Source organism: Ranitomeya variabilis, chromosome 4, assembly GCF_051348905.1.
Source record: "Ranitomeya variabilis isolate aRanVar5 chromosome 4, aRanVar5.hap1, whole genome shotgun sequence".
NCBI classification, from domain to species: domain Eukaryota; kingdom Metazoa; phylum Chordata; class Amphibia; order Anura; family Dendrobatidae; genus Ranitomeya; species Ranitomeya variabilis.
The window spans coordinates 770,610,063-770,637,636 of NC_135235.1; the positions used below are offsets into that span (position 1 = coordinate 770,610,063).

Here is a 27,574-nt window from a genome sequence, read left to right on the forward strand (position 1 = left end):
ACTCCTTCTGAGGTCCCTGCGTTTTTGTCTGACTATCAGGATGTTTTTGAGGAGCCTAAGCTTAATTCGCTCCCTCCTCATAGGGATTGTGACTGTGCTATAGAATTAATTCCTGGTAGTAAGTTCCCTAAGGGTCGTTTATTTAATCTGTCAGTGCCAGAGCATACTGCTATGCGGAATTATATTAAGGAGTCTTTGGAAAAGGGACATATTCGTCCATCTTCGTCCCCTCTGGGAGCAGGTTTTTTTTTCGTGGCTAAAAAAGATGGTTCCCTGAGGCCTTGTATAGATTATCGCCTTCTGAATAAGATTACAGTCAAATATCAATATCCATTGCCATTATTGACTGACTTGTTTGCTCGCATTAAGGGGGCTAGGTGGTTCACTAAGATAGATCTTCGCGGTGCGTATAATCTTGTGCGGATAAAGCAGGGTGATGAGTGGAAAACCGCATTTAATACGCCTGAGGGCCATTTTGAGTATTTGGTAATGCCTTTTGGACTTTCTAATGCTCCTTCAGTCTTTCAGTCCTTTATGCACAATATTTTCCGTGAATATCTGGATAAGTTTATGATTGTGTACTTGGATGATATTTTGGTGTTTTCTGATGACTGGGAGTCTCATGTTCTACAGGTCAGGAAGGTGTTTCAAGTTCTGCGGGCCAATTCTCTGTTTGTGAAGGGCTCAAAATGTCTCTTCGGAGTCCAGAAGATTTCTTTCTTGGGGTACATTTTTTCTCCTTCTACTATTGAGATGGATCCCGTCAAGGTTCAGGCTATTTGTGACTGGACACAGCCTACATCTGTTAAGAGTCTTCAGAAGTTCTTGGGTTTTGCTAATTTTTATCGTCGGTTCATTACTAATTTTTCCAGTGTTGTTAAACCTTTGACTGATTTGACTAAAAAGGGTGCTGATGTTGCTAATTGGTCTCCTACGGCTGTGGAGGCCTTTCAGGAACTTAAGCGCCGGTTTTCTTCTGCTCCTGTGTTATGTCAACCAGATGTTTCACGTCCTTTTCAGGTTGAGGTTGATGCTTCCGAGATTGGAGCGGGGGCGGTTTTGTCGCAGAGAAGTTCCGATGGCTCGGTGATGAAGCCATGTGCGTTCTTTTCTAGAAAATTCTCGCCCGCCGAGCGCAATTATGATGTGGGTAATCGGGAGCTTTTGGCCATGAAGTGGGCATTTGAGGAGTGGCGTCATTGGCTTGAGGGTGCTAGACATCGTGTGGTGGTCTTGACTGATCACAAAAATTTGATTTACCTTGAGTCTGCCAGGCGTCTGAATCCTAGACAGGCCCGTTGGTCGTTGTTTTTTTCTCGTTTCAATTTTGTGGTTTCATACCTGCCAGGTTCAAAGAATGTGAAGGCAGATGCTCTTTCCAGGAGTTTTGTGCCTGACTCTCCTGGAGACTCTGGGCCTACTGGTATCCTTAGGGATGGGGTAATATTGTCCGCCGTCTCCCCAGACTTGCGACGTGCATTGCAGGAGTTTCAGGCTTATAAACCTGATCGTTGTCCACCAGAAAGACTGTTTGTTCCGGATGATTGGACCAGTAGAGTCATCTCCGAGGTCCATTCTTCTGTGTTGGCTGGTCATCCTGGAATATTTGGTACTAGAGACTTGGTGGCCAGGTCTTTTTGGTGGCCTTCTTTGTCAAGGGATGTGCGTACCTTTGTGCAGTCTTGTGAAGTGTGTGCTCGGGCTAAGCCTTGCTGTTCTCGGGCCAGTGGGTTGTTGTTGTCCTTGCCTATCCCGAAGAGGCCTTGGACGCACATTTCCATGGATTTTATTTCAGATCTCCCTGTCTCACAGAAAATGTCCGTTATCTGGGTTGTGTGTGACCGCTTTTCTAAGATGGTTCATTTGGTACCCTTACCTAAGTTGCCTTCCTCCTCTGAGTTGGTCCCTTTGTTTTTTCAGAACGTGGTTCGTTTGCATGGGATTCCGGAGAATATCGTTTCTGACAGGGGATCCCAGTTTGTGTCTAGATTTTGGCGGACGTTTTGTGCTAAGATGGGCATTGATTTGTCTTTCTCGTCTGCATTCCATCCTCAGACGAATGGCCAGACGGAGCGAACTAATCAGACCTTGGAGACTTATTTAAGGTGTTTTGTTTCTGCTGATCAAGATGACTGGGTTGCCTTTTTGCCACTGGCCGAATTTGCCCTTAATAATCGGGCTAGTTCTGCTACTTTGGTTTCTCCTTTCTTTTGTAATTCGGGGTTTCATCCTCGTTTTTCCTCTGGTCAGGTGGAGCCTTCGGATTGTCCTGGAGTGGACGTGGTGGTGGACAGGCTACATCAGATTTGGAATCAGGTGGTGGACAATTTGAAGTTGTCTCAGGAGAAGGTTCAGCAGTTTGCTAATTGCCGTCGCCGCGTGGGTCCCCGACTTCTTGTTGGGGACTTGGTGTGGTTGTCTTCTCGTTTTGTCCCTATGAAGGTCTCTTTTCCTAAGTTCAAGCCTCGGTTCATCGGTCCTTATAAGATCTTGGAGATTCTTAACCCTGTGTCTTTTCGTTTGGATCTCCCAGCATCGTTTGCTATTCATAATGTGTTCCATCGGTCGTTATTGCGGAGGTATGAGGTGCCCGTTGTTCCTTCGGTTGGGCCTCCTGCTCCGGTGCTGGTGGAGGGAGAATTGGAGTATGTTGTTGAAAAGATCTTGGATTCTCGTGTTTCCAGACGTAGACTCCAGTATTTGGTTAAGTGGAAGGGTTATGGTCAGGAGGATAATTCCTGAGTGGTCGCCTCTGACGTTCATGCGACTGATTTGGTCCGCGCCTTCCATAGAGCTCATCCTGATCGCCCTGAGGGTTCTCGTGAGGGTTCGGTGACCCCTCCTCAAGGGGGGGGTACTGTTGTGAATTCTGTTTTTGGGCTCCCTCTGGTGGTTACAACTGGTACTGGGTGACTTTGGTGGGTTGCGGCCTCTGGTTTCCACCTGTCCATCTGAGGCTGGGTGTTTCCTATTTAACCTGGCTTTCCTGTCATTCCCTTGCCGGCTATCAATGTATCAGTGTGTCTCTGTTACCTTTGCTACCTACTGCTGAAGCCTTCAAGACAAGCTAAGTCTGGATTTCCCTGTTTCATGTTTGCGTTCATGTTTTTAGTCCAGCTTGCAGATATGTAATTCTCTGCTGCTGGTTGCTCTAGTGGGCTGAAATTACCACTCATGTGCCATGAGTTGGCACATGAGTTCAAGTAATTTCAGGATGGTATTTTGAAGGGTTTTAAGCTGACCGCGCAGTTCACCTTTTGTATCCTCTGCTATATAGCTTTAGCGGGCCTCATTTTTGCTGAATCTGTTTTCATAACTACGTTTGTGCCTTCCTCTCATTTCACCGTCATTATATGTGGGGGGCTGCTATTTCTGTGGGAATATTTCTCTGGAGGCAAGAGAGGTCTTTGATTCTTCTGATAGGGGAAGCTAGATCTCCGGCTGGCGCGAGGCGTCTAGTGTCCCTCCAGGAACGCTCCCTGGCTACTGTTAGTTGTGTGTTGAGGTTCAGGATCGCGGTCAGCTCAGGTTCCATCACCCTAGAGCTCGTCCTGTTTTTGCCCATGTTCAGTTGCTAAATTCCCTGCCATTGGGAACATGACAGGAGTCGTCCTCAAACCCCTACAGCACCTTCAGGTGGGAGCCGGCCTCCAGGTTCCCTTACCCCTCGCCCAAGAGGACGCCTTGGATGGAGTGAGACCCAGCACAGATGCTATCGATGTGGGCAGCCGGGGCATCTGCAAGCCTCCTGCCCAGCCGTTCAAATGAGGATTGATCCTGTACCCAGTCGTATTATTAATAAAGTACAGCCAAGTGCCATGGAGGAAGACGTGTCACCACTACGTGAGGACTGGCCTAGTGCCTCACCCACCCATGTTGCACCGCTAGGAGTTTTTGGTGTGCGACCTGCAGCTATGATGACTTCCGCTCATCGAGGTAAGCACTTGCAGGAGGTCGTGCTGGATGGACAGAGACTTATTGGATTTTGTGACTCAGGGGCTTTCCTCACACTGGCTGATCCCCGAGTGGTTCGGCCTGAGGCAATTCATAGAGGACCTGGGATTGTCATTGAACTGGCTGGTGGACAATGGAAGACTATTCCAACAGCCACTGTGGATCTGAACTTTGGTTTTGGGGTCAGGCGATGTGTGGTTGGGGTGATGGGTGGTCTGCCTGCAGATGTTCTCCTGGGCAATGATGTGGGAGAGCTACGATGCCAATTCGTGGCTGCATGAAGCCACATGTAAGTTACGCTCTGCCTGTGTGTACTTAACCAGCGACCTGTAGAGGTCCCTAGTACGTACACAAATTGGGAGGGGAAGGGATTGTCATGATATGTACTTTTGCCCTGTCCTGCATTTGAATAATATGCCATTTGATGTATGTAACTGTTCTCTGGTTTCTATTAGCTGTAATTTATGTATTGTATTTTCTTGTGCTGGGAGTCACCTGTAACAATGTCTCCTTCCCCCAATACTTGCAGCCCTAAGCTATAATGTAATTAAGCTTTGTAAACACCACTAGTGCAGAATAGCCATTCTTCCTCACAGCAGGTGGCTAGTCAAATGTACATACAACATAGACTAAGTGGAGCCGACCAGAATAGAATCTTCTGGTGGACTCAGCCATTGAATAGAAGGTGTGACCCCTACCCCCTTCATGGACGGATCCCAGGAGCTCAGACAATCCATTCTTATTTTTTGAGAGCAGATGTGAGTTGATGCTGGAATGAGAAGGAGTGGGGATTCTTAGCTGAGGCAAGACCCCACGTCCATCGGTGACTGCGGAAGTGAATGGGACGAGACTTGAGCTGAGGACATATCTCGTCATTCGTGGGATTGTTTTGAGATCCCTTGGACTCGTGTGGACTATTGTTTTGTTAGCTGGCACAAGGAGGTGCCCCCTGAAACTGTTCCGTTGGACTAATTGTGGACTCTGTAGATCTACCTGCATGTGTTGTTCCAGCGTTCTTGATAATAAATCTGTGGAATCATCCCTTGGCCTGTTGTCCCTTCTTGCTCTGCCGTACACCCCATCACAATGCTTCACCTAGTGTGGCTTTTCAGACGACTGCCATTGTTGACGCTGATCGCAGGAACTGCCATGACGTTAGGGTCATATCGAGACGTCATCACAATTCCTGCGATCAGACCTACCCTGGCTCTGAACGGAACCTGTCATCGACTTTAAGGACTCACACGGTTAACCAAAAAAGTAACAAAAATGGATGGGCAATATACCATCCCACTAGTGAAAAAGTAACGTGGGTGGCCAATATACTACGCTGACTACGTGGATGGCCAATACACTATGTGCCTGGGCAATATACTATGTGGATACGTGGCTAGAACATGTGCTATTTGGCTGCACAATAAGTGGCCTGGCAATATACTATGTGGATGCGCAATGTAATACGTGGCTGGGCAATGTACGATGTGGCTGTGCAATATGGTATGTGGATATGCATATTGTGCAGTACCAGATGTTAAATACTTACTGTCGGCGGCCAAGGACCAGTCCCAGGAACTGCAACGCCCTATTGTACTTGTAGGTCGCAGACCTGGCCGCAGCAGCACCACTGCGAGCTTGCTTCTCCTGATTACGTAGGCCCTTATTGAAATGGTCCTTCATGGATCGCCATCTGGTCTTCAACTTTTTGACTGTGAATGCAAACAACAAAAATGGTTACATATTTGGCATTTCAAAATGATAACACAACCATGTGCAATGCAAAGTTGAAGGCGTTCATCACACACGGTTGTGTTATCCTGGCCTGATGGGTCATAGCGGCGTATCAGCAATACTCACCAAAGTTGTCTTTGTCCGTGGATGAAGCGCTGTCAAAGCCATCCCACAGCGTTTTTGCCACCTCAATCCACATACGCCTCAACACCACCTGGTCCGCGTGCCGGAGGTCACGGCTGTCCCACAACGGGCCACGCTCCTCTATGCTCGATATTAGGAGGTCCACATTGATGCTCTCCTCGCGGTCCCGTTGTGAAACCTAGAATAATAGCAAAACAAAACAAAAACATTAAGGTTATGAAGATTTGGAAAAATTAACAACAACCGCCACCCCTTCCACCCCCCCACCCCCCACCCCCAATAAGAAAAGAAATAAAAAAAAATAATTGTTAAAAAAATGTCTTTTGAAAAATACTTACTCACCGGCTTTCCGCCACAGCTTGGCCCCGAGGTCGCTGCTCCTGCTGGGTCCCTTCCTCCTCACTTGAAGAAGCCTGTAAAAATTGTTTTAGAAAATAATTAGTGCCAAGTCTACAAATGACAGCGAATAGTAAGCAACTGGACATAATTACTCACCGAACTCCCCTGCGCCGATTGGCTCGCTGGTGACTCCGTCGCCATTCTTGCAAGATAATTCTGCAAGGAAAAATTGAAAAAAATATCAAATTAAAAGCAAACACTGCCACATACAATAAAAGAGCAAAGAAAAAACCCTCATACCATTACTACCACAACGGACTGTTCACTCATAGGTCAATGCAAACTCAACAAGCGATACCACAACGCCATACATTGCAATAAAATTCCAAAGCAGATACGACACAAGGCAGAGTATAGCAAAAGGTGTCATCCGGAATAGACAAAAAAAGCATTCAGCTACAAGAGCCCCCTATGTACAAATCAAAAAAATTTGACACATATACCTTTATTGTTTACACCAAAAAAAAATAGATATTAACAATGGCCAAAAAAATATCAAACTATAAACGCCATACTTTACAATTACAACAAGACATGATCCAAAACAACACCATCTTGTGACATATAACCACAGAAAAACATCAGAAACAGATAATAAAAACCATTCTATATAAAGCAATAAAAATTATGGTACAGCCGCTGTAGAATTATCTAGCAACCCAATACAAGATAAACCATAGTCAAATACAAAATAAACCATGAAAAAGAAAAAATAACAGGCCCACCCCCAAAAAAACAATATATTATCTCCATACTTTACAATCCAAACAGTCAAGGAAGGAGATATATGCCATACGGTTAGAAACGCCAGAAATACATCAGAAACAGATAAAAAAAATTTAATAAAATATATAAAAACATAAAAATACAATGGCAAATAAAATGGCATATAGCCGCACGGAACAACCCAATCCAAATTTCCTGAAACATCATAAATGTAGCCCCCCACTACCAAGAAAAGACACTCAGGGAAAAAAAAAAAGAAAACGGTAAAGAAAAGGCAATCCCAACAGCATATAACACACAGCAAGACATGAGCCAAGAACACGCCATACGGTTACCCCAAGAAATACAAACCAAGACATACACCAGAAATTAACCCCTTCCCGACATTTGACGTACTATCCCGTCGAGGTGGGGTGGGCCCGTATGACCGCCGACGGGATAGTACGTCATCATCGATCAGCGGCGCTCACGGGGGGAGCGCGGCCGATCGCGGCCGGGTGTCAGCTGCATATCGCAGCTGACATCCGGCACTATGTGCCAGGAGCGGTCACGGACCGCCCCCGGCACATTAACCCCCGGCACACCGCGATCAAACATGATCGCAGTGTACCGGCGGTATAGGGAAGCATCGCGCAGGGAGGGGGCTCCCTGCGGGCTTCCCTGAGACCCCCGGAGCAACGCGATGTGATCGCGTTGCTCTGAGGGTCTCCTACCTCCCTCCTCGCCGCAGGTCCCGGATCCAAGATGGCCGCGGCATCCGGGTCCTGCAGGGAGGGAGGTGGCTTACCGAGTGTCTGCTCAGAGCAGACGCTTGGTAAGCCTGCAGCCCTGCACAGCAGATCGCAGATCTGGCAGAGTGCTGTGCACACTGCCAGATCAATGATCTGTGATGTCCCCCCCTGGGACAAAGTAAAAAAGTAAAAAAAAAATTTTTCCACATGTGTAAAAAAAAATAAAAAAAAAATTCCTAAATAAATAATAATAAAAAAAATATATTATTCCCATAAATACATTTCTTTATCTAAATAAAAAAAACAAAACAATAAAAGTACACATATTTAGTATCGCCGCGTCCGTAACGACCCAACCTATAAAACTGCCCCACTAGTTAACCCCTTCAGTAAACACCGTAAGAAAAAAAAAAAAAAAACGAGGCAAAAAACAACGCTTTATTACCATACCGCCGAACAAAAAGTGGAATAACACACGATCAAAAAGACTGATATAAATATCCATGGTACCGCTGAAAACGTCATCTTGTCCCGCAAAAAAAAAGCCGCCATACAGCATCATCAGCAAAAAAATAAAAAAGTTATAGTCCTGAGAATAAAGCGATACCAAAATAATTATTTTTTCTATATTTTAGTTTTTATCGTATAAAAGCGCCAAAACATAAAAAAATGATATAAATGAGATATCGCTGTAATCGTACTGACCCGACGAATAAAACTGCTTTATCAATTTTACCAAACGCGGAACGGTATAAACGCCTCTCCCAAAAGAAATTCATGAATAGCAGGTTTTTGGTCATTCTGCCTCACAAAAATCGGAATAAAAAGCGATCAAAAATGGTCACGTGTCCGAAAATGTTACCAATAAAAACGTCAACTCGTCCCGCAAAAAACAAGACCTCACATGACTCTGTGGAGCAAAATGTGGAAAAATTATAGGTCTCAAAATGTGGAGACGCAAAAACTTTTTTGCTATAAAAAGCGTCGCTGGTTTCACACTTGCGTTTTTGTCTGCAGCGTTTTTTGCACAAAAAACCGCATGCGTTTTTTCCCTATATTTGACATTGAAAACGCATGCGGTTTTTTTGTACGCGTTTGGTCGCGTTTTCAAACGCATGCGGTTTTTTTCTGCATGCGTTCATTTTCAGAAATACAACCTGCAGTATTTTCTTGCGTTTTTAAGCACATGCGTTTGTTTGCGTTAAAAACGCATGCATTTTTATCGAAAAAAAACAGAAAACACACTGAAAAGCCACCCACCACCATCAAGGTGATAGAGATCCAAACCCTAACCCTAACTCTACCCCTAACCTCACCCCTAACCGTTTAATGAACATTTTCTGACAGTCATAGTGCCACGTATTTCAGTGCCACGTATTTCAGTGCCACGTATTTCAGTGCCACGTATTTCAGTGCCACGTATTTCTGTGCCACGTATTTCAGTGCCACGTGTTTCAGTGCCACGTATTTCAGTGCCACGTATCACGTATTTCAGTGCCACATATTTTAGTACCACGTATTTCAGTGCCACATATTTCAGTGCCACGTATTTCTGTGCCACGTATTTCAGTGCCACGTGTTTCAGTGCCACGTATTTCAGTGCCACGTATCACGTATTTCAGTGCCACATATTTTAGTACCACGTATTTCAGTGCCACGTATTTCAGTGCCACGTATTTCAGTGCCACGTATTTCAGTGCCACGTATTTCAGTGCCACGTATTTCAGTGCCACGTGTTTCAGTGCCACGTGTTTCAGTGCCACGTATTTAAGTGCCACGTATCACATATTTCAGTGCCACGTATTTCAGTGCCACGTATTTCAGTGCCACGTATTTCAGTGCCACGTATTTCAGTGCCACGTATTTCAGTGCCACGTATTTCAGTGCCACGTATCACATATTTCAGTGCCACGTATTTAAGTGCCACGTATTTCAGTGCCACATATTTCAGTGCCACGTATCACGTATTTCAGTGCCACGTGTTTCAGTGCCACGTATTTCAGTGCCACGTATTTCAGTGCCACATATTTCAGTGCCACGTATTTCAGTGCCACGTATTTTAGGGCCACGTATTTCAGTGCCACGTGTTTTAGTGCCACGTGTTTCAGTGCCACGTGTTTCAGTGCCACGTGTTTCAGTGCCACGTATTTCAGTGCCACGTATTTCAGTGCCACGTATTTTAGTGACACGTATTTTAGTGACACGTATTTCAGTCACGTTTAGGGTTAGGGTGAGGGGTAGGGTTAGGGTTAGGGCTAGGGTTGGAGGTAAAGTTAGGGTTAGGGTTTGGATTACATTTACGTTTGGATTAGGGTTGGGATTAGAATTATGGGTGTGTCAGGGCTAGGGGTGTGGTTAGGGTTACCGTTGGGATTAGGGTTAGGGGTGTGTTTGGGTTAGGGTTTCAGGTAGAATTGGGGAGTTTCCACTGTCCAGGCACATCAGGGGCTCTCCAAGCGCGACATGGCGTCCAATCTCAATTCCAGCCAATTCTGCGTTGAAAAAGTAAAACAGTGCTCCTTCCCTTCCGAGCTCTCCCGTGCGCCCAAAAAGGGGTTTACCCCAACATATGTGTTATCAGCGTACTCGGGACAAATTGAACAACAACTTCTGGGGTCCAAGTTCTCTTGTTATCCTTAGGAAAATAAAAATTTGGGGGGCTAAAAATCATTTTTGTGGGAAAAAAAAGATGTTTTATTTTCACGGCTCTGCGTTATAAACTGTAGTGAAACACTTGGGGGTTCAAAGTTCTCACAACACATCTAGATAAGTTCCTTGGGAGGTCTAGTTTCCAATATGGGGTCACTTGTGGGGGGTTTGTACTGTTTGGGTACATCAGGGGCTCTGCAAATGCAACGTGACGGCTGCTGACCAATCCATTTAAGTCTGCATTCCAAATGGCGCTCCTTCCCTTCCGAGCTCTGTCATGCGCCCAAACAGTGGTTCCCCCCCACATATGGGGTATCAGCGTACTCAGGACAAATTGGAAAACAAATTTTGGGGTCCAATTTATTCTGTTACCCTTGTAAAAATACAAAGCTGGGTGCTAAAAAAATCATTTTTGAGAAAAAAAATAAAAATTATTTTCACGGCTCTGCGTTATAATCTGTAGTGAAACACTTGGGGGTTCAAAGCTCTCAAAACACATCTAGATAAGATCCTTAGGGGGTCTACTTTCCAAAATGGTGTCACTTGTAGGGAGTTTCAATGTTTAGGCACATCAGGGGCTCTCCAAACGCAACATGGCGTCCCATCTCAATTCCAGTCAATTTTGCATTGAAAAGTCAAATGGCGCTCCTTCCCTTCCAAGCTCTGCCATGCGCCCAAACAATGGTTTACACCCACATATGGGGTATCAGCGTACTCAGGACAAATTGGCCAACATTTTTTGGGGTCCAATTTCTTCTCTTACCCTTGGGAAAATAAAAAATTGGGGGCGAAAAGATCATTTTTGTGAAAAAATATGATTTTTTATTTTTACGGCTCTGCATTATAAACTTCTGTGAAGCACTTGGTGGGTCAAAGTGCTCACCACACATCTAGATAAGTTCCTTAGGGGGTCTACTTTCCAAAATGGTGTCACTTGTAGGGAGTTTCAATGTTTAGGCACATCAGGGGCTCTCCAAACGCAACATGGCGTCCCATCTCAATTCCAGTCAATTTTGCATTGAAAAGTCAAATGGCGCTCCTTCCCTTCCAAGCTCTGCCATGCGCCCAAACAATGGTTTACACCCACATATGGGGTATCATCGTACTCAGGACAAATTGCACAACATTTTTTGGGGTCCAATTTCTTCTCTTACCCTTGGGAAAATAAAAAATTGGGGGCGAAAAGATCATTTTTGTGAAAAAATATGATTTTTTATTTTTACGGCTCTGCATTATAAACTTCTGTGAAGCACTTGGTGGGTCAAAGTGCTCACCACACATCTAGATAAGTTCCTTAGGGGGTCTACTTTCCAAAATGGTGTCACTTGTAGGGAGTTTCAATGTTTAGGCACATCAGGGGCTCTCCAAACGCAACATGGCGTCCCATCTCAATTCCAGTCAATTTTGCATTGAAAAGTCAAATGGCGCTCCTTCCCTTCCAAGCTCTGCCATGCGCCCAAACAATGGTTTACACCCACATATGGGGTATCATCGTACTCAGGACAAATTGGCCAACATTTTTTGGGGTCCAATTTCTTCTCTTACCCTTGGGAAAATAAAAAATTGGGGGCGAAAAGATCATTTTTGTGAAAAAATATGATTTTTTATTTTTACGGCTCTGCATTATAAACTTCTGTGAAGCACTTGGTGGGTCAAAGTGCTCACCACACATCTAGATAAGTTCCTTAGGGGGTCTACTTTCCAAAATGGTGTCACTTGTAGGGAGTTTCAATGTTTAGGCACATCAGGGGCTCTCCAAACGCAACATGGCGTCCCATCTCAATTCCAGTCAATTTTGCATTGAAAAGTCAAATGGCGCTCCTTCCCTTCCAAGCTCTGCCATGCGCCCAAACAATGGTTTACACCCACATATGGGGTATCATCGTACTCAGGACAAATTGCACAACATTTTTTGGGGTCCAATTTCTTCTCTTACCCTTGGGAAAATAAAAAATTGGGGGCGAAAAGATCATTTTTGTGAAACAATATGATTTTTTATTTTTACGGCTCTGCATTATAAACTTCTGTGAAGCACTTGGTGGGTCAAAGTGCTCACCACACATCAAGATAAGTTCCTTAGGGGGTCTACTTTCCAAAATGGTGTCACTTGTAGGGGGTTTCAGTGTTTAGGCACATCAGGGGCTCTCCAAACGCAACATGGCGTCCCATCTCAATTCCAGTCAATTTTGCATTGAAAAGTCAAATGGCGCTCCTTTCCTTCCGAGCTCTGCCATACGCCCAAACAGTGGTTTACCCCCACATATGGGGTATCAGCGTACTCAGGACAAATTGTACAACAACTTTGGGGGTCCATTTTCTCCTGTTACCCTTGGTAAAATAAAACAAATTGGAGCTGAAATAAATTTTGTGTGAAAAAAAGTTAAATGTTCATTTTTATTTAAACATTCCAAAAATTCCTGTGAAACACCTGAAGGGTTAATAAACTTCTTGAATGTGGTTTTGAGCACCTTGAGGGGTGCAGTTTTTAGAATGGTGTCACACTTGGGTATTTTCTATCATATAGACCCCTCAAAATGACTTCAAATGAGATGTGGTCCCTAAAAAAAAATGGTGTTGTAAAAATGAGAAATTGCTGGTCAACTTTTAACCCTTATAACTCCGTCACAAAAAAAAATTTTGGTTCCAAAATTGTACTGATGTAAAGTAGACATGTGGGAAATGTTACTTATTAAGTATTTTGCGTGACATATGTCTGTGATTTAAGGGCATAAAAATTCAAAGTTGGAAAATTGCAAAATTTTCAAAATTTTCGCCAAATTTCCATTTTTTTCACAAATAAACGCAAGTTATATCGAATAAATTTTACCACTAACATGAAGTACAATATGTCACGAGAAAACAATGTCAGAATCGCCAAGATCCGTCAAAGCGTTCCAGAGTTATAGCCTCATAAAGGGACAGTGGTCAGAATTGTAAAAATTGGCCCGGTCATTAACGTGCAAACCACCCTTGGGGGTGAAGGGGTTAAACAAGAATAAATCCTTAAAAAAAATAAATTGAACAACCGTATGACACCAGAACAACCCAAAATCTATTAAGACCAATCCAAAAACCAGCAAGGCCGGAGACCAGAAACGCCATCATATACACCAGAAATACGTCAGAACAAGATTTAAAAACACAAATTTTCACTAAAAACCCACAGTGGCATAACCGTACAAAAGCACAGACCAAACATTGCACAAATTGCATTCAAAATCAAGAAATAAAACACAGAAGAAAAATGCAATGAGAAATTATATACTTACAGCAGATTGCTCGTCTCTGTAGCCTTGTGTCTTGATGCCAAGTGAAAGACAATGCCAACCCCTTTATATATATATATATATATATATATATATATATATATATATATATATATAGTGACTTTTGTCAGTGTCTAGACACTTTTCCTATTTTTTAATTAAAAAACGCATGCGTCGTACAACGCACTGCGACGCAAGTACTTGCGTCTTCTGCGTTGTCAATACACCTCAATGGGGATTTAGGCGCATTGACGACGCATACACGACGCATGCGTTTTTTAAAAAGGAGACGACGCCCAAAAAATGCAACATGTTGCGTTTGCCGCGCCCTGCCAGGTGCGCCCAAACGACACATGCGTTGCAAAACGCAACGCATGACAACGCATGTCCATGCGGCCCCAATGTTAAAGATAGGGCCGCACGACGCATGCGTTGTTCTGCGGCGACGACGCTGCGTCCAAAGACGCAAATGTGAACGTAGCCTAAGTAACATTTCCCACATGTATACTTTACATCAGCACAATTTTGGAACCAAAATTTTTTCTTTTAAGGAGTTATAAGGGTTAAAAAATTAACCAGCGATCTCTCATTTTTACAACACCATTTTTTTTTTTTAGGGACCACATCACATTTGAAGTCACTTTGAAGGGCCTATATGATAGAAAATTGTTATGACCCCAGTGGACAGGGTCTCAGAGGAACGTGTAAGTCTGCAAGATACAAAAATCCAGCTCATAGGGCTGTGGTAACTGGGTTGACCAAATAGCTACTCCTAACGCCAACACTAGAAGTAGCCGGGGATCATGCCTACGGTGATCGCTAGATGACACGCGCCAGCCGGAGAATCTAACTACCCCTAGGAGAAGAAAACAAAGACCTCTCTTGCCTCCAGAGAAAGGGACCCCAAAGCAAGATACAAGCCCCCCACAAATAATAACGGTGAGGTAAGAGGAAATGACAAACACAGAAATGAACTAGGTTCAGCAAAGAGAGGCCAGCTTACTAATAGCAGAATATATCAAGATAACTTATCTGGTCAACAAAAACCCTATAAAAATCCACGCTGGAGATTCAAGAACCCCCGAACCGTCTAACGGTCCGGGGGGAGAACACCAGCCCCCTAGAGCTTCCAGCAAAGGTCAGGATACAGATAGGAACAAGCTGGACAAAATACCAAACAAAACAAAAGCAAAAAGCAAAGAAGCAGACTTAGCTTGGAAAACAGGAACCAGGATCAGAGGACAAGAGCACAACAGATTAGCTCTGATTACAACGATGCCAGGCATTGAACTGAAGGTCCAGGGAGCTTATATAGCAACGCCCCTGAACTAACGGCCCAGGTGAGGATATAGAAAAAGACAGACGCTCCAGAGTCAAATCACTAATGACCACTAGAGGGAGCAAAAAGCAAAATCACAACAGTACCCCCCCTTAGTGAGGGGTCACCGAACCCTCACCACGACCACCAGGGCGATCAGGATGAGCGGCGTGAAAGGCACGAACTAAATCGGCCACATGAACATCAGAGGCGACCACCCAGGAATTATCTTCCTGACCATAGCCCTTCCACTTGACCAGGTACTGAAGCCTCCGCCTGGAGAGACGAGAATCCAAGATCTTCTCCACCACGTACTCCAACTCGCCCTCAACCAACACCGGAGCAGGAGGCTCAGCAGAAGGAACCACAGGCACAACGTACCGCCGCAACAAGGACCTATGAAACACGTTGTGGATAGCAAACGACACAGGTAAATCCAGGCGAAAGGATACAGGATTAAGAATTTCCATTATCTTGTAAGGACCAATAAAACGAGGTTTAAATTTGGGAGAGGAAACCTTCATAGGAACAAAGCGGGAAGAAAGCCACACCAAATCCCCAACACGTAGTCGGGGACCCACACCGCGGCGGCGGTTGGCAAAGCGCTGAGCCCTCTCCTGTGACAACTTCAAGTTGTCCACCACAAGATTCCAGATCCGCTGCAACCTATCCACCACAGAATCCACCCCAGGGCAGTCAGAAGGTTCCACATGACCCGAAGAAAAACGAGGGTGGAAACCAGAGTTGCAGAAAAACGGCGAAACCAAGGTGGCGGAACTAGCCCGATTATTAAGGGCAAACTCAGCTAACGGCAAGAAGGTCACCCAATCGTCCTGATCAGCAGAGACAAAACACCTCAAATAAGCCTCCAAAGTCTGATTAGTTCGCTCCGTCTGTCCATTAGTCTGAGGATGGAAAGCAGACGAAAACGACAATGCCCATCCTACTACAAAAGGATCGCCAGAATCTGGAAACGAACTGGGATCCTCTGTCTGACACAATATTCTCAGGGATGCCGTGCAAACGAACCACGTTCTGGAAAAACACAGGAACCAGATCGGAAGAGGAAGGCAGCTTAGGCAAAGGAACCAAATGGACCATCTTGGAGAAGCGATCACATATCACCCAGATAACAGACATGCCCTGAGACACCGGAAGATCAGAAATGAAATCCATGGAGATATGTGTCCAAGGTCTCTTAGGGACAGGCAAGGGCAAGAGCAACCCGCTGGCACGAGAACAGCAAGGCTTAGCTCGAGCACAAGTCCCACAGGACTGTACAAATGACCGCACATCCCTAGACAAAGGAAGGCCACCAAAAGGATCTGGCCACCAGATCTCTGGTGCCAAAAATTCCTGGGTGACCTGCCAACACCGAGGAATGAACCTCGGAAATGACTCTGCTGGTCCACTTATCAGGCACAAACAGTCTGTCAGGTGGACAAGAATCAGGCCTATCAGCCTGAAATCTCTGCAACACACGTCGCAGATCTGGAGAAATAGCTGACAAGATAATACCATCCTTAAGAATACCAACAGGTTCAGCGACTCCAGGAGCATCAGGCACAAAGCTCCTGGAAAGAGCATCGGCCTTCACATTCTTTGAACCTGGTAAATACGAGACAAAAAAGTCAAAACGGGAGAAAAACAATGACCAGCGGGCCTGTCTAGGATTCAGGCGTTTAGCAGACTCGAGATACATCAGATTTTTGTGATCAGTCAAGACCACCACACGATGCTTAGCACCCTCGAGCCAATGACGCCACTCCTCAAATGCCCATTTCATGGCCAACAACTCCCGATTGCCCACATCATAATTTCGCTCCGCAGGCGAAAACTTCCTAGAGAAAAAGGCGCAAGGTCTCATAACAGAGCAACCAGGGCCTCTCTGCGACAAAACGGCCCCTGCCTCAATCTCTGAAGCATCCACCTCAACTTGAAAGGGAAGCGAGACATCAGGCTGGCACAAAACAGGCGCCGAAGTAAACCGACGTTTCAACTCCTGGAAAGCCTCCACAGCAGCAGGAGCCCAATTAACCACATCGGAGCCCTTCTTGGTCATATCCGTCAAAGGTTTCACAATGCTAGAAAAGTTAGCGATAAAACGACGGTAGAAGTTAGCGAAACCCAAGAACTTCTGAAGACTCTTAACTGACGAGGGCTGAGTCCAATCAAGAATAGCTCGGACCTTGACTGGGTCCATCTCCACAGCAGAAGGGGAAAAAATGAACCCCAAAAAGGGAACCTTCTGTACACCAAAAAGACACTTTGAGCCCTTGACAAACAAAGAATTTTCACGCAAAATTTTAAAGACCATCCTGACCTGCTCCACATGCGAGTCCCAATTATCAGAAAAAAACAGAATATCATCCAGATAAACGATCAGAAATTTATCCAGATAGTTCCGGAAAATGTCATGCATAAAGGACTGAAAAACTGAAGGGGCATTAGAGAGCCCAAAAGGCATCACCAAGTACTCAAAATGACCTTCGGGCGTATTGAATGCGGTTTTCCATTCATCCCCTTGCTTAATGCGCACAAGGTTGTACGCACCACGAAGGTCTATCTTGGTAAACCACTTGGCACCTTTAATCCGGGCAAACAAGTCAGACAACAGCGGCAAAGGATACTGAAATTTGACAGTGATCTTATTTAAAAGCCGATAGTCAATACAAGGCCTCAAAGATCCGTCCTTTTTAGCCACAAAAAAGAATCCCGCACCAAGAGGGGAAGAAGACGGACGGATGTGTCCTTTCTCCAGAGACTCCTTGATATATGAACGCATAGCGGTATGTTCAGGTATCGACAGATTAAACAGTCTTCCCTTAGGAAACTTACTGCCTGGAATCAAATCTATTGCACAGTCACAGTCCCTATGAGGAGGCAATGCACTGGACCTGGACTCGCTAAAGACATCCTGATAATCAGACAAGTACTCCGGAACTTCCGAAGGCGTAGAAGAAGCAATAGACACAGGCAGGGAATCCTCATGAATACCACGACAGCCCCAACTAGACACTGACATAGCCTTCCAGTCAAGGACTGGATTATGGGTCTGTAACCATGGCAGCCCCAAAACAACCAAATCATGCATTTTATGTAGAACGAGAAAACGTATCACCTCGCGGTGTTCAGGAGTCATGCACATGGTAACCTGTGTCCAATACTGCGGCTTATTTTCTGCCAATGGCGTAGCATCAATACCCCTAAGAGGGATAGGATTTTCTAATGGTTCAAGAATAAAACCACAGCGCTTAGCAAATGAGAGATCCATAAGACTCAGGGCAGCACCTGAATCTACAAACGCCATGACAGGATAAGATGACAGTGAGCAAATCAAAGTTACAGACAGAATAAACTTAGGATGCAAATTACCAACGGTGACAGGACTAACAACCTTAGATATACGTTTAGAGCATGCTGAGATAACATGTGTAGAATCACCACAGTAGTAGCACAAGCCATTCCGGCGTCTATGAATTTTCCTCTCATTTCTAGTCAGGATTCTATCACATTGCATCAAATCAGGTGTCCGTTCAGACAACACCATGAGGGAATTTGCGGTTTTTCTATCACATTGCATCACATCAGGTGTCTGTTCAGACAACAACATGAGGGAATTTGCGGTTTTGCGCTCCCGCAACCGCCGGTCAATTTGAATAGCCAGGGACATGGTATCATTCAGACCTGTGGGAATGGGAAAACCCACCATAACATTCTTAATGGCCTCAGAAAGGCCATTTCTAAAATTAGCGGCCAGTGCACACTCGTTCCAATGTGTCAGCACGGACCATTTCCGAAATTTTTGGCAATACACCTCAGCCTCGTCCTGGCCCTGAGACATAGCCAGCAAGGCTTTCTCTGCCTGAATCTCAAGATTGGGTTCCTCATAAAGTAAACCGAGCGCCAGAAAAAACGCATCAATATCAGCCAATGCCGGATCTCCTGGCGCCAACGAAAAAGCCCAATCCTGAGGGTCACCCCGTAAGAATGAAATAACAATTTTTACTTGTTGAGCAGAGTCTCCAGACGAACAAGGTTTCAGGGACAAAAATAATTTACAATTATTCCTGAAATTCCTAAACTTAAATCGGTCTCCTGAAAACAGTTCAGGAATCGGAATCTTGGGTTCAGACCTAGGATTTCTGGTAACATAATCTTGTATACCCTGCACACGAGCGGCAAGCTGGTCCACACTTGTAATCAAGGTCTGGACATTCATGTCTGCAGCAAGCTTAAGCCACTCTGAGGTAAAGGGGAAAAGAAAAAAAAAAATGAGAGAGGGAAAAAAAAAACTAAAAATTTTCTTTCTTATAATCCCACTTCTGCAATGCATTAAACATTTAATACTGGCCTGGCATACTGTTATGACCCCAGTGGACAGGGTCTCAGAGGAACGTGTAAGTCTGCAAGATACAAAAATCCAGCTCATAGGGCTGTGGTAACTGGGTTGACCAAATAGCTACTCCTAACGCCAACACTAGAAGTAGCCGGGGATCATGCCTACGGTGATCGCTAGATGACACGCGCCAGCCGGAGAATCTAACTACCCCTAGGAGAAGAAAACAAAGACCTCTCTTGCCTCCAGAGAAAGGGACCCCAAAGCAAGATACAAGCCCCCCACAAATAATAACGGTGAGGTAAGAGGAAATGACAAACACAGAAATGAACTAGGTTCAGCAAAGAGAGGCCAGCTTACTAATAGCAGAATATAGCAAGATAACTTATCTGGTCAACAAAAACCCTATAAAAATCCACGCTGGAGATTCAAGAACCCCTGAACCGTCTAACGGTCCGGGGGGAGAACACCAGCCCCCTAGAGCTTCTAGCAAAGGTCAGGATACAGATAGGAACAAGCTGGACAAAAATACCAAGCAAAAAGCAAAGAAGCAGACTTAGCTTGGAAAACAGGAACCAGGATCAGAGGACAAGAGCACAACAGATTAGCTCTGATTACAACGATGCCAGGCATTGAACTGAAGGTCCAGGGAGCTTATATAGCAACGCCCCTGAACTAACGGCCCAGGTGAGGATATAGAAAAAGACAGACGCTCCAGAGTCAAATCACTAATGACCACTAGAGGGAGCAAAAAGCAAAATCACAACAGAAAATACCAAAAAGTGACACCATTCTAAAAATTTCACCCCTCAAGGTGCTCAAAATCACATTTAAAAAGTTTATTAACCCTTCAGGTGTTTCACAGGAATTTTTGGAATGCTTAAAAAAAAAAAAAAATGAACATTTAACTTTTTTTCACAAACAATTACTTCAGATCCAATTTGTTTTATTTTACCAAGGGTAATAGGAGAAATTGGACTGCAAAAGTTGTCGCACAATTTGTTCTAAGTACGCCAATACTCCATATGTGGAGATAAACCACTGTTTGGGTGCATGGCAGGGCTCGGAAGGGAAGGAGCGCCATTTGACTTTTCAATGCAAAATTGGATAGAATTGAGATGGGACACCATGTTGTGTTGGGGAGCCCCTGATGTGCCTAAACAGTGGAAACCCCCACAATCGACCCCATTTTGGAAAGTAGACCCCCTAAGTAACTTATCTAGATGTGTGGTGTGCACTTTGAACCCCCAATTGTTTCACTAAAGTTAATATAGATCCATGAAAATTAAAAAATATTTTTTTTTCCACAAAAATGATTTTTCGCCCCCAATTTTTTATTTTTCCAAAGGTATCCAGATAAATTGGACTCCAAAAGTTGTTGTACAATTTGTCCTGAGTATGCTGATACCCCATATGTGAGGGGAAACCACCGTTTGGGTGCATGGCAGAGCTCGGAAGGGAAGGAGCACCATTTTGGAATGCAGACTTTTATGGAATGGTCTGCGGGCGTCACCTTGCTGTTGTGAATTCCGTTCTTGGGCTCCATCCTGTGGCTATGAATGGTATTTTTGGGAGTTCTGCTCTTGGGCTCCCTCTGGTGGTTTCGAGTGGAACTTAGCAGCTGCCTTCACTAATCGGTTCCCTGGCCTTGTTATTTAACTGGGCTCTAGTCTGTAGTCGATGCCAGCTGTCAATGTTTTCCTGTTGGATTCAGTCCTCTCCTGGAAGTACTCTGTTGGCCAGTCCATTTCAGCTTAAGATAAGTTCTGCTAGTTCTTGGGTGTATCCCTGCTTTTGACCTTCTGTTCAGGTTTAAGTTATGTCTCTTTTGTCCAGCTTGTCATTATGAAATATTCAGGCTAGTTGGAAGCTCTGGGGTGCAGATTTGCCCCTCCACACCGTGAGTCGGTGTGGAGGTTATTTTTGTAAACTCTGCGTGGATTTTAGTTTTTATACTGACAGCACAGTATCCTTTTCTATCTCTGTCTTTTTAGATAGTATTGGCCTCCTTTGCTGAAATCTATTTTCTTTTCTGAGTTTGTCATTTCCCTCTCCACTCACCGTTAATATTTGTGGGGGGCTATCTTTCCTTTTGGGGGTTTCTCTGAGGCGAGATAGTTTTCCGTTTCCATCTTCAGGGGTAGTTAGTTCTTAGGCTGTGTCGAGGCGTCTAGGCAGAGATAGGAACGTCCCATGGCTATTTCTAGTGTTGGTGTTAGGAGTAGGGATTGCGGTCAGTAAAGCTACCACCTCCTCAGAGCTTGTACATTTTACCCACCAGGTCATTTCTGTGCTGCTCCGTAATCACCAGGTCATAACTGTGATTGTTGTCGGTGGAGCTGCCACCTCCTCGGAGCTTGTCCATGATTGGTTTTACCCACCATGTCATCTCAGTGCTACTCCGTAACCACCAGGTCATAACACCTTGCGTTTTCAGAGCCCCTGATGTACCTAAACAGTAGAAACCCCCACAAGTGACCCTATATTGGAAACTAGACCCCAAAAGGAACTTATCTAGATGTTATGAGAACTTTGAACCCCCAAGTGTTTCACTACAGTTTATAACGCAGAGCCGTGAAAATAAAAAAATCAATTTTTTTTCCCACAAAAATGATTTTTTAGCCCCAAATTTTTATTTTCCCAAGGGTAACAGGAGAAATTGGACTGCAAACGTTGTTGTCCAATTTGTCCTAAATACACTGATGCCACATATGTGGGGGTAAACCACTGTTTAGGCGCACGTCATGGCTCGGAAGGGAAGAAGTGGCGTTTTGTAATGCAGACTTTGATGGAATGGTCTGTGGGCATCACGTTGTGTTTGCAGAGCCCCTGATGTGCCGCCTAAACAGTGGAAACCCCCCAATTCTAACTCCAACCCTAACCCCAACACACCCTTAACCCTATTCCCAACCCTAACCACACCCCTAACCCCAACACACCCTTAATCCCAACCCTAACCATAACCCAAACCACACCCTTAACCCCAACACACCTCTAACCCTAATCACAACCCTAACCCTGACATACCCCTAACCCAACCGTAAACGTAATCCAAACCCTAACCCCAACTCTAGCCCAAACCCTAACCCTAACTTTAGCTCCAACCCTAACTTTAGCTCCAACCCTAACTTTAGCCCCAACCCTAACTATAGCCCCAACCATAACCTTTACTTTAGCCCCAACCCTAACCCTAATGGGAAAATGGAAATAAATACATTTTTTTTCTTTTAGTTTTGCCTAACTAAGGGGGTGATGAAGGGGGTTTGATTTACTATTTATAGCGGGGTTTTATGTTTGGCAGCTGTCACACGCTAAAAGACGCTTTTTATTGCAAAAAATCGTTTTTGCGTCACCACATTTTGAGAGCTATAATTTTTCCATATTTTGGCCCACAGAGTCATGTGAGGTCTTGTTTTTTGCGGGATGAGTTGACGTTTTTATGGGTACAATTTTTGATCACATGACATTTTTTGATCGCTTTTTATTCCAAGTTTTGTGAGGCAGAATGAACAAAAACCAGCAATTCATGAATTTCTTTTGGGGGGGGGCGTTTATACCATTCCGCGTTTGGTAAAATTGATAAAGCAGTTTTATTCTTCGGGTCAGTACGATTACAGCGATACCTCATTTATATCATTTTTTTATGTTTTGGCGTTTTTATACGATAAAAACTGTTTTATAGAATAAATACCGTGTGTGTATATATATATATATATATATATATATATATATATATATATATATATATATATATATATATATATATATATTTATATTCATATTCTTCGGTGATATCTCATTTATATCTTTTTTATGTTTTGGCGCTTTTATACCATAAAAACTATTTTATATAAAAAATAATTATTTTTGCATCGCTTTATTCTGAGGGCTATAACTTTTTTTTTTTTTCACTGATGATGCTGTATGGTGGCTCGTTTCTTGCGGGACAAGATGACGTTTTCAGCAGTACCATGTTTATTTATATCCGTCTTTTTGATCACGTGTTATTCCACTTTTTGTTTGGTGGTATAATGATAAAGCGTTGTTTCTTTGCCTCGATTTTTATTTATTTTTTTACGATGTTCACTGAAGGGATTAACTAGTGGGACAGTTTTATAGGACGGGTCGTTACGGACGCGGCGATACTAAATATGTGTACTTTTATTGTTTTTTTTTATTTACATAAAGAAATTTATTTATTGGAACAATAAATTGGAACACTTTGCAGAGCACTGCTCTGCAGAGCACTGTGTCAGATCAGCGATCTGACAGGCAGTGCTGGATGCTTGCTGGTGCCTGTTCTCAGCAGGCTTTTGCAAGCCACCTCCCTGCAGGACCCGGAAGGACCTCCGCAGCCATCTTGGATCCGGAGCCTGCAGGGAAGAGGACGGAGGAGATGCTCGGAACAACGAGATCACATTGCGTTGTTCCGAGGGTCTCAGGGAAGCCCGTAGGGAGCCTCATCCCTGCGCGATGCTTTCCTATGACACCGGAGCGCTGCAATCATGTTTGATCGCAGTGTTCCGGGGGTTAATGTGCCGGGAGCGGTCCGTGACCGCTTCTGGTACATAGTGCCGGATGTCAGCTGTGATAATCAGCTGAAACCCGGCCACGATCAGCCGCGCTCCCCCTTTTGAGTGCGGCTGACCAGTGATGGCGTACTATCCCGTCGGTGGTCATACGGGCTCAGGCCACCTTGATAGGATAGTACGTCTAATGTCAGAAAGGGGGGACCTTACTTCACTTTTTTTGGGGGGTCCCCCATTTTAATACCCACTAAATGTTAAGTATACAGTTGTGAGCTGATATTAATAGCCTTGGAAGCTCCATGGGTATTACCCCCTTCCAAGGCTATAAACATCGGCCCCCCCAGCCATCGGCTTCCCTCTTCTGGTTACAAAAATTACATGGGAGCCCACGCCATTTTTTTCAGAAAAATAATCTTTTATTAAAATCGTGTACAGTAAGCTGCACACACACTGTACTAATTGTATATGTCAAAGACATCTGTATATCTACCTATTCTATTTGTATTTACTGTATGTAATCCATCTCTTCTATCCTGTCGGCTCCTCCCGTGATTTTACACTACCGCAGCTGCTGAATTACCGGCTTTTCATCTATCTGTCTATCTATGTAATATATATATGTGTGTGTCACTGACCTCTATATATCTATGTATTCTATGTGTATATATCTGTTCTATCTGTTCTATTCTAACCTGTCACGCTGTGATTTTACACTATTGCGGCTGGTGAATTACCGGCTTTTCTTCTATATATCTATGTAACCTGTCACGCTGTGACTTTACTGAACACGGCACATGAGTTGCCGGCTTTTGGGGGGACCCCTCTATTCTTGATAACCAACCTTGCTGAAGCTGACAGCTGAGGGTTGCTGCCCCCATCTGTGAGTTTTACCTGGATGGTTATCAAAAATACAGGGGAACCCACGCAGTTTATTTTTTTATTACTTACCGTATTTACAGCGCAGTAGCGGCTGGTGAATACACCCATCAGCCGCTCCGGCTCTCACTGTTATTAGCGGCTGTAGGTGTCGGATGATGGGAGCTGTAGTCCCATCAGCTGACACCAGTTACTGGTAGTAAACTTTATACCTCCGATCCCAGATGAGCGGTCACGCTGTCTTCTGACATTATGGGAACCGCGGCTCTCTGACCGGCGGGGATGATTTTACTGCTGATGAGAAGCGCTATGCCGGTGATTACCACACTGTCACACAACTTGGGAAACACCGCCTTTTGTGCTGTGCATGTTCGGCTATATTTGGTGATTTAATAAACGATTAATTGGCGAATATTGCAGAATTCGGCGATCGTGAGTTGAACAGAACATTGAAATATTGGCTCATCTCTAGCCATAATACTGTGTGACGCGCTGTGAGGCCGTCATACTGTGTGGAGACCTCATACTGAGCTACATGGGCACACAGGAGAACAAATTCCTTGTGATGAGTCAGATAGAAAGTGAGAAGTACAGACCTTTGGTCTATATGATTGCCGTCCTCCTGAATTGTTATGGTGCCAGGAGGGAGACATCAGATTACATTTCAGTACGTTCTGAAGGTAAGCAAAGATATAATGGCAGTAAGAATTCAGATGCCTTGCAGGGAGCATTGTGGAGACAAAGAGCAGGAAGAGGTCATTAGCTCAGGTTTGCTGCACTATTGTGGCTTATAACAGAAGTTATGTACTGCCACATGTAACCGGAAAGTTCCTAACTCTGCACAATGCAGAAGAAGCGTTCATAAAGTGTTGCTGCTATCTGATGTATATACTTCTCAGCAAGTTCTTGTTAAGTAAAGGAAAGTCTATTTTTGTACTTTGGTCTCCCTCATTCATCTCCATAACATCTGGTCTGGGCCTACAATGACAGCATGGAATCTGCAGAGTCAGGAGATATGACTCTGCCAAATATATATATATATATATATACTAGCTGAAGAGCCCGGCATTGCCCAGGCATAGTAACTAACTGTGATTAGTTATAACAAATTATAATGATTGTCCTCCATCCCATAGTCCAGTGCACATATACTCATCATACATATCCTCCATCCCATAGTCCAGTGCCCCTATACTATTATTATTATTTATTTATATGGCACCATTGATTCCATGGTGATGTACATGAGGAGGGGTTACATACAAATTACAGATATCACTTACAGTAAACTAACAATTCCAGACTGATATAGCGGAGCGAGAACCCTGCCCCTGCGGGCTTACATTCTACAGGATGGTGGGGAAGGAGACAGTAGGTTGGGGGTTGCAGCAGCTTCGGTGTTGGTGAGGCAGTATCTCCGTTAGTGGTGAGGAGGCAGCTGGGTCAGTGCAGGCTGTAGGCTTTCCTGAAGAGCTGGGTTTTCAGGTTCCGTCTGAAGGATCCGAATGTGGTGTATAGTCGGACGTGTTGGGGCACAGAATTCCAGAAGATGAGGGATATTCGAGAGAAGTCTTGGAGGCGGTTGGGTGAGGACCGAATAAGTGTGGAGGAGAGAAGGAGATCTTGGGAGGACCAGAGATTACGTGTCCTCAACTCTGGACTAATCTGTTTCTAGAGCCGTAGTAGAAGATGAAGATGTCGTCCTCATCATGAAGTAGTTATTTCTCATGTCGCGTGTAATGAATATCTCCTGCAGTATTACTAATGCCGATTCCAGGGTCGGTAAATGAGACGAGAATTAGCGATATGGAAGATGAGTCTATGAGGAACGTATTCAGCTGCCGACTCCGAGGAGGAAACTGCTTGTTGTCTGTGGCCTAAATATATAGGATTTATTAGTAGATGTAAAGAAGGAAACTAAATACTGTAAAATAATAAATCTCCTCATATGTTTCCCTTATTATCTCCAGTAATTGTATTATTACACAGGATTCTTATGATGTTACATCGGCTCATCTTCTCATTCAGGTCTCTACAATATCGGATCCTCTCAGTGAAGATCTTCTACAAAAGAGAATTTTTCTTATTTACCCATGAAAGCTGGATATGGACAGAGACAAGATGGCGGAGAGGATATTACACCTCACCCTAGAGATCCTCTTCTGGCTTACTGGAGAGGTGAGAGATTCTGATGACGTCACATTACATCATTCTTATCTATGGGAATAACAGATGGACAGAACTGGAGAGGTGAGGACTCTGGAAATGTCTGTAGTGAGATTTATTAATGTGTCTCCATTACCAGGATTACACAGTGGTGAAGAAGACCTCTAGTGATCGCTGTCAGGACCCTGTGTCTGAGGGATGGGGAAGACCCCTGAGCCCAATCACGGGGCCTCCACCTCACCTCCTGATCCATGAGGACATCAATGACCAGAAGATCCTAGAACTCATCTACAAGATGACTGAGCTGCTGACTGGAGAGGTGACACTGCTGGGAATGCTGGGACATTATACAGTAACACTATGAAGGGATCGGGGGATGACGGTATCATTGTATGTGTCAGGTTCTTATAAGGTGTCAGGATGTCGCTGTCTATTTCTCCATGGAGGAGTGGGAGTATTTAGAAGGACACAGAGATCTGTACAAGAACGTCATAATGGAGGTTCCCCAGCCCCTCACATCTCCAGGTAATAGACAGGACTAAATACACACGGCCTATAATTATCTGTATGTAAAGAATGAATTCACCCCCTGTATGTGTTTCCTCCAGATCTATCCAGTAAGAGGACAACACCAGAGAGGTGTCCCCGTCCTCTTCTTCCACAGGACTGTAACCAAGAAGATCCCAGTGCTCCTCAGGATCATCAGGTAGATGGAGAGAAGGTGTCAGGAGATCTCCCCTATGATGTGT

At 44.4% G+C, this 27,574-nt stretch overlaps 1 protein-coding gene across 1 annotated transcript in view; it reads left to right on the top strand.

Moving 5' to 3' along the window:
- The window catches only part of LOC143768299 (oocyte zinc finger protein XlCOF29-like), a 40,445-nt gene extending 13,256 nt beyond the window's left edge, over positions 1-27,189 (top strand). Inside the window, exons 2-3 of the mRNA XM_077256992.1 lie at positions 26,688-26,837; positions 26,965-27,189. Coding sequence (XP_077113107.1) covers positions 26,766-26,837; positions 26,965-27,189 — 297 coding nt within the window. The 5' untranslated portion in view covers positions 26,688-26,765. The remainder of the gene's footprint in view (positions 1-26,687; positions 26,838-26,964) is intronic.
- Positions 27,190-27,574: the final 385 nt, after the last annotated feature.